This window comes from Oryzias melastigma, linkage group LG20 (genome assembly GCF_002922805.2).
Source record: "Oryzias melastigma strain HK-1 linkage group LG20, ASM292280v2, whole genome shotgun sequence".
NCBI lineage: Eukaryota > Metazoa > Chordata > Actinopteri > Beloniformes > Adrianichthyidae > Oryzias > Oryzias melastigma.
In genome coordinates, this window is record NC_050531.1 from 18,590,095 (window position 1) to 18,598,043 (window position 7,949).

General features: G+C 35.4%; 1 protein-coding gene across 2 annotated transcripts in view; it reads right to left on the bottom strand.

The window, feature by feature from the left end:
• The window catches only part of mpp7a (membrane protein, palmitoylated 7a (MAGUK p55 subfamily member 7)), a 143,630-nt gene that overhangs the window by 5,132 nt on the left and 130,549 nt on the right, over nt 1-7,949 (bottom strand). For both annotated transcript variants that reach the window (XM_024280521.2, XM_036217342.1), the window contains one exon: nt 4,334-4,477. In XM_024280521.2, coding sequence (XP_024136289.1) covers nt 4,334-4,477 — 144 coding nt within the window. The remainder of the gene's footprint in view (nt 1-4,333; nt 4,478-7,949) is intronic.

The following is a 7,949-nucleotide window of genomic DNA, read 5'->3' on the forward strand; positions in this document are numbered from 1 at the left end:
TGAGTCAATGTTTCTATGGCAACCACTCTCACCAATCCATGTGACCTTGGTGGAAGTCCACACTCCTACGTCTTGAAAGCAGACAATACAAAATCTGTCAATTAAACGCTTTGAATGTTTGACGTGAGATCACATATTTTATAGAGGCATCTGATTGGTCACTTGAATATTTGCAATACAAACAAAACATCGTAAAAAATTTGGATAATTAAGATGTTTATTTAAAAAAAAGTATTAATGCTTATTTCTTACTAGAAGTCTATGGGGATTTTGGCTTTTTCATGTTTGGAATGTTAGGGGGAGGAGTCACTCAGTCCAGTTCTTACGTACAGTCAGTGCTTTAAACGCACAGTTTAACCATACTATGTTTATTAAACCCTTTCATTAACTTTTACGAGGCTTGATATACAATAAATAAAGACACTGAGTGTCTAAAAATAAGAGTTAGACTTGTTTTGTATCTCCACTCTTTCTTCTTCTATGCTGCTGTTTTTAACTTCCTGTTGTATGTATGCTAACAAAAATGCTAAGAAGATGCTACTAGAGCCATAAAAATGTATTTCACATGTTTAAATTTGATGTATATGTGATGTTTTGAGCTCGAGTCTATGAAATCACAGGCTTCCACCTGCATGTTGCAAAGAATGAACAACTAACGCATCCCAAACGTCTTTATAATTTGGTCAATTAGAGCAGGGGTCGGCAACCTGTAACAGTAAAAGAGCCATTTGGGCTTGTTTTCTGCTGATCAAAACCTAGAAAGAGACAATTTACTTTAGCCTTTAAGAAAATTGAATTTGCATTCATTACCTTCTCTTTTTTTTAATAAATATGAATTATTTCATTTTTTGGCACAAAAAAGCAAAAATATAAAAAGAAACTAGCATCAGTCAAAATGTAATTTTTTTTTAAACGCTTTTACCTTTTTACTTTTATAGATCCAAAATTAGCTTAAAAAAAGCTAGCTCGCTTAATTACAAAGCTCCAAAATAGCCTAAAATTTCTCAGTAAACTAAATTAGTCAAAAACGTTAGTATGTTGCGAAAATATTAGGTAAACCTCAAAATAAAATAAAAAAATCACTATAAAAGAAAAAACATATCCCATTAATGTATTTAAAGGTTTGTCACTAATCTACTTAAAATACTGATATTTGACGACTTTAGGGCAGATTTTGCTCTATATTTCAAAAACTACAAAGTTTATAAATACCAAAACTACAAGCAGTAATATCCTCAACGAACTGAAAGTTTTGATTCCAAGATTACTGAAACTGCTGAAAGTGTGATAGTAAATAAGGTTAATTAAGTAATCCTTACTTTAAAAATTACTATTTTATTTTTCTTCAGCCAGAGAGCCACCATGATAAAAGAGCCACATGTGGCTCTGGAGCTGCAGGTTGCAGACCTCTGAATTAGGGTAAAAGAACATCACTTGCAGCAGGATGTTGCTTACCGGAGAAAAATATGGGTTACAATGAGGAAAACTACTAAGATGTGAGAAAAAGGTTTCAGTGAAGAAGAGGAGGCAAATGGAAAAGTGGGTGAGTCTGAAGGAGTGGATATTCTTTGGCATCCCACGCGTCAAAACAATCCCCGTTCTAAGAAACTCTTGGGACTCATTTATCCAAAATGGCATGACATCACTTCATTTCCAAATGAATCAACCCATGTCTTGTGCCTGTTTTAGTATTTTATCCTTTCAAAGATTAATGGCCCTTCTGATTGCAAAATATGAGCTTAATGACTCAAACTTTGTCTTAACCACCGTGGCTTTCACTTTTGGGTTGCTCATTCTGTGCTTCTGCACATCTTTCTGCAGTAAAGTCTGACGGGTACGAGAAAGCCTCTTCATGGGACGGTTAAACTGCTGTGGGCTTTAGTTTGTCCCCCTCAGGTGTGACCTTTAAAAGCCCCACCTGCAGCACGTCCAGCAGGATGCCTGCTTTATTGCTGAAATAAAAAAACCCACACACCTGTCATGTCTTTAAAAGATTATCCAAACCAGGTGGTTCTTTTGCTGTTTGACTGTAATTTTCTGCTGCTTGGCTGCTTTCTGCATTAAAGCTCGGTGATGAATTACATCAGCTTGTCCTGCTCGTCTCCACTCCAGATTTTTTTAAAGAGCAGAAGAAACAATGACACTACTGTCTGTCAGGCTTTAGTGCTAAAGCAGACTCATGTCCTCAGGAAAGAAGTGTAGCTGGCAGAGGACGGAGCAGCTCTGAAACGGCTTTCCTGACACCTTTTACTTTGAAGGGAAGCGGTGACAGAGTGAACGCTCTGATTGAAACATACTTGAAACAAACCCATCTGCCACAAAAAGTATTTATCAGAGATCACGTCTGGTTTTACTTTTTTAAAGCTGAACCATACCTTTAATATCTTGGATAAAAAGCATGTAACTAAAATGTATCCTACATTTAAATACTGAGAAGTTTCAAATTAAAACTAAATATTAAGTTTCATCCTCACTCTAGACTTGGATTTTAAAAACAATTTGGACACCATGATCATTATTTTTTTTTTAAACCGTGAATTTGATGTCTCTGATTTCCCAAAGTGAAAATCTAATCAATACAAGCATTTTAGGACATCTATTTATGACTCAAACATGTTTTGACGAGAAAAACATTGATGGTTTATTAAAAAAAAAAAAAAACATTTCAACACGTTTTTTTTCTGCTAAAATTGAGCAAACACAATGCATTATGTTCTATATTTTGCCAAAGTAGTGAGAATTGATGCACACTAGTTTTTTGCAAAGACTTCTGGGAAATTTCTTGGACTTTGGATTCTGGAATTGTAGATTTGGACAGCACTACAAAACGAGGAACGCACTATATAGTGAGTAAGGAAGGAAGTCAGACAGCCTGAATTTATTTTGTTGTGGCTGGAATGAAGCCATTTTCTATGGGTGACATCACACTCACTCAATCCAGTTCTCATATACAGCCAATGTCTCAGTATCAAATATTTTTTCATAATCTTAATCCCATGTACCAAAGCTATGCCTGAATTCCTTCACTACGAACTATATAGTGCGTTCGTTATTTTGTAGTGCTGTCCAAATCTACTATACAATTCTAAAATCCAGAACCCTAGACATTTCCCAGAAGTCTTTGCAAAAAACCAGTGTGCATCAGTGCTCACTACACTGGCGAATATAGACCACGATGAATAGCATTTCAACAATTTTTACAAAATTAAAAAGGTGTTTAAATGTAATTTTTCAATAAACCATCCACATATTCATCATCAGAACACAGTGGAGTCTATAGATTAGATTTTCACTTTGTGAAATCGGTGATGCAATATCCGCTGTTTAGAGAAAAACAAAAACAAATTGAGAGTGTGGTGTCGAAATTACTTTAAAAATCCAGGGCACTAGATCATCCCGCGACATGTTTTTTTTTAGTTGGTAGGGATTATGGTGGGAAGTTGGACAAATCCCAAACCTAAAAGATGGAAGCAGCTATTGACTAATTCATCTTTTTCTTGGAAAAGGAAAGTCGTTTCCCAAAAAAACTTGATGCCTTTTGCATTTAATTGTACTTTTTTATGGATATCTGTAATTATTTTTCCTATAAGTATGGATAATAAAGATGATTTGATGGCATTTGCTGCTTTCTCAAGAGTTACTAACTAGTGTTTATGAACTCAAAAGACTGTAAACTGTTGGGCATTTGTAAATCTAACAAATATCACCAGGAGTGACTTTTTATCCATCATCAAACCCCTACACTTCCTCATCGCTCCCTCCCTTAAGCCCTGGACGGCTGTCAGTCATCCTCCATGTGGTGTGGCCTGTGGTGATTAAGACATTGGAGCGGACAGCTCCGAGCCCGGCGGTGCTGGGAAAACCATCACACTCTCCCTCGATCCACCACCCGTCAGCTTCAACCCTGCTGATTGGTTTCATGTGTGTCCCTGCCGGGCCGGGATGAAGGTGTGCGGGGGATGACCTCATCCCTCAACACACAGACAGAACCCTCAGCGGGACCGCAGAGTCTCTGTTGTTACTCTGAAAGGTGCAAAGCCCTGTGTTTTTTACTGCCTCCCAGCTTCATGCTTCAAGTTGACGGATTTTCAGCGTGCTTGGAGGTCAGCTTATCTTAAAATCTGCTCGATTCTGATCCATGAATTCCACTGAAGCACTTCTGGACTCTTTTAATATCTTTTCTTCACAGCTGTAATGATTCAATTTGGAAAATTGAAACCTGGAACTACTTTGATGACACATAAACTTTCAGTGTCCGTCTAAATGAAAGCAAGCCTGACCCGGCTGCGGCTAAATGCTGAAGAAACTCTGACGGTGATTTCCTGTTTCTGACCGTGAATGGCTTGCTATTTCTCCCGTCGTCCTTGCTTGACATGGTTTTGGCGTTCTTTCTGGTTTCCCTCAGTCTGTCGATGGATGGAGGTTTCACAAACACAATCAGAGGTTTGAACTCTGCTGTCCGAAGAAGCTTTAGCACCTGAGGAGACACGGGAAACGCAAAGGAGAAACATACGTGTTCAGTTAGTCACAGTTTTCTAACTTTGAACTAAAGAATCAGTTTCTATAGAGAAGCATAATCTTTATATTTGCACTTCAGATGCCTTCATGAAAGTTTTTAAGGTATTTCCACATTTCTTTATGTTTCTGTTTCGTTTTTATGACTCACCACTTTACACTGTACAAACTTTTGGGTTAACTTTCACTATAAAACAAACGACAAATCCATCATTCATTTTTAAATGTTTGATTTTATTTGTAATTAAATTAATATATACTTAGTGCACCACTATTCACATCCTAACTTCACTGCAAAACAAAAGCAAAATATCACAGTTTTTTAGTCTAGTTTGGAGTTTAAACATATTTTTACACTTGATATAAGACAAAACTAAATGAGTAGTAACTTGTCAGGAAGATGTAATAAATTATTTTAAGACAATGAGGGATTTGAGTTCAGTTGTTTTGATTTGATCTCGAAAACATCTTATTTCCAGTAATGCCTAAAATGAAACTAGTATTTTAATTCATGACTAAATAATTTGCGTGATTAGTCTAATTTTAATTGACAAAAAAGGACAGTTGGACACTCAAAACAATATATTGTTTAAATGTAGGCCTGCATGCATGTAAGTAGAGAATCTATGTAAACGAATCTAATTTAAAGATAAAAACTTTTTTTAATAAACACACTTTTTTTTTTAGATCGATAGACTTAAATATTGGTGTTTCAGGTAATTTCAAGATTAAATTTAGTCTTAAAAAATTAGGATAGCACAACTGAATTTAAGAAGTATTACCAAGACAAAGTCTACCAGTTCTATTGACAGATTTTGTCTCATATTGCATATTTTTTTTACTTTCTTAGAGGGACATTTTTTCAGTGTTACAAGCAACATTTCAGTAAGATGTAACAACTTAAATGAAAAAATCTTAAAAATCTTGAGTAAATGTATCTTTAAAAAATCTTATTTTAAGCAATATCTCTAATAAAACACAATTTTCTTTCTTTTACGTAATAATTTTGAAGCAGGAGTTACATTTTTGATGGTTTTGTTTTATATAACAGACGAACTTGACTTAGGAAAAATTATTAAGTTTCATTCAACTTATAACACTTACATTTATAAGACGAATGTTTGCTAAAATGTGTAAATAACATAATTTTGTTCTAAGAAAAAACAACAGTTGGATTGCTGTTATGCTTAAAGCAGGATTGGGGTATATAAAAAAAAAAACCTTCTTTAAAAAAATTAAACCTTGTTTTAACAAGACACGCCTATTTTAAAACACAATATTTGCAATAACCAAACCTATATACCAACATACACGTGTTCATAGCTAATTTCAACATTTAAATTTGTCTTAAAAGGGCAGTTTATCATGAATTATTATAAGATATCTTTCCAAGACTAATTTTACTCGTTCTACCAGATTTATTTCATATAAATTTAATACATTTTTACACTTGTTTTGAGGAGTATATTTTTTCCAGTGCAGTATTTAAACTCATAAATGTGCTTCTCTTTCTCCACTGTGTCCCTGTCATTAATAATGAAAGTAAGTGAACCGCATGAGCAAAAACATGCTGGGGGAGTGATCTGGATTATCATATTGCTTTTACTGCTCCATATTCTTGTGGTTTGACAACTTGCCATGCCGATGTTTGTTGTGGTAAAATTACCCACCGAACAAAAGCAAACGGAGAATAGCAGCTGGAGCTGAATATCACACAGACTGTGGTTTGTACAGGTTCAGCTTAGAAAGAGCCATCTGAATAAAGTCTGATCCCAACCACCCAAGAAATTTAAGATGAAGAGGAAGACGGAGCAGAGCAAATTAGTGGCAATTTAGATCTTGAAAAAGAGCCTCCCATTTGCTAAGATGGTGGTTTAGGTGACCTTTAGGAAACTGGGCTTAAAGACCCACTACAACTATATTTTTTTCCATTTTAAAATCCTTCTCTGTGGTCTTTTAATTATAATTATGCAGTTTTTCACCCAAATCAAAAAGTCTGTTTTTTTTTTTTTTAAGACATATTTTCTGCAGCTCATTAGAAATATGATTCTGGGTTGTGGGCGGGACTGTTGGTGCTGAAGTTAGCACCGCTAAAATCCTTATAAGCCTTTCTTTATTCTCTCTCACGTTAGTTTAAAGCTTCTAACAACCCCAAGCTAACATTAGCATAACAAAACAACGATGCGCAATAACGGAGCCATCCTTGAGCCAGATACCAGCGCAGACAAAGAAAATTAAGAGGCAAATAGATCTATTCGCCTGCGACCCACTCTGATTAAAATTGGTGTTTTAGCATGTTCTCGTGGCATTTTTCTGATGGAGGATATTTATTAAGAAAATTAAGATGTGTAATTTTTTATTCAATTCATTGTGAATCAGGAGCAGATGAAAAAATGTTTGTTAAGTAGAAAATACTCAAGCTCCCAGCAGAGAATCTAATCGTTCAACCCCTGTATTATATAATATTTTTTCCTGTTTTTATTGAGTCAATAATAACAAGTTGCTCTAATTTTATGCTTAATTTTTTTTCCCCTCTCCTAGAAAATGCGGGACAACAAGTCATCAAACTGGGTCACAGAGGGACAGAAGTACCGCTGAAAGCGTCCATCATTCAGACGCAGCTCCTGCAGTAGATGGTGAAGTTCACCGCACTGGGAGAGTCTCAGAATGATGTCATGAACCCAGACATGGAGACATGATTACTGGTGCTTTTGTAGAACTCTTTCAAATAAATAAACATGATCTCTAAACATCATTAGTGTCTTTCATGCATCCACAGTAAATAACGTAGTGATGAGGCTAAAAACTTGATAGTAGCTCCTCCCAAAAGTGTCTGAACCTTCAAGTTTATGAACACCTTCTTGGAGAAGGGATGTTGACTTGCATTAAAAGATAGGCAGCAGATGCAAATTCGGTCTGTGTGAATTTGGGATAAGATATATACATACATACATATACATACATCTAGCTCAAAACTGTACGGCCAGATAGCTCAAATATTGGTTGCTATTTAGGCCAGGAGTGGGCAAACTACAGCCCAGGGGTCCTTTAAACAATATAATCTGGCCCGCCACACTGGAATAAATTATATATTAATCTTTCATATTTCCATGTATTTTTTTTTTTTTTAATGTAACTATTTATCTTTATTTAAGTGCCATTTCTTAATTTAACATGAATGCATCAGTGCCGTGTGAGACGTGGAGTTCTTTAATTTCCCTGCGGGCACGTACCAAAAGCATTAATAAAGCTGTCTATCTATCTATCAATCTATCTATCTATCTATGTAATTTTTGTCCCTCCCCTTAGATGGTGCACCACAGATAAACTGATTTGTGTTTATGTGTAAAAGGTTATTTTGCATTTGTGTTGTGTTGGAAGATTTGTTGTTTTTATCCCGTTTATGTGTCTCTCAAGTCAGTCATTTTTCTGAT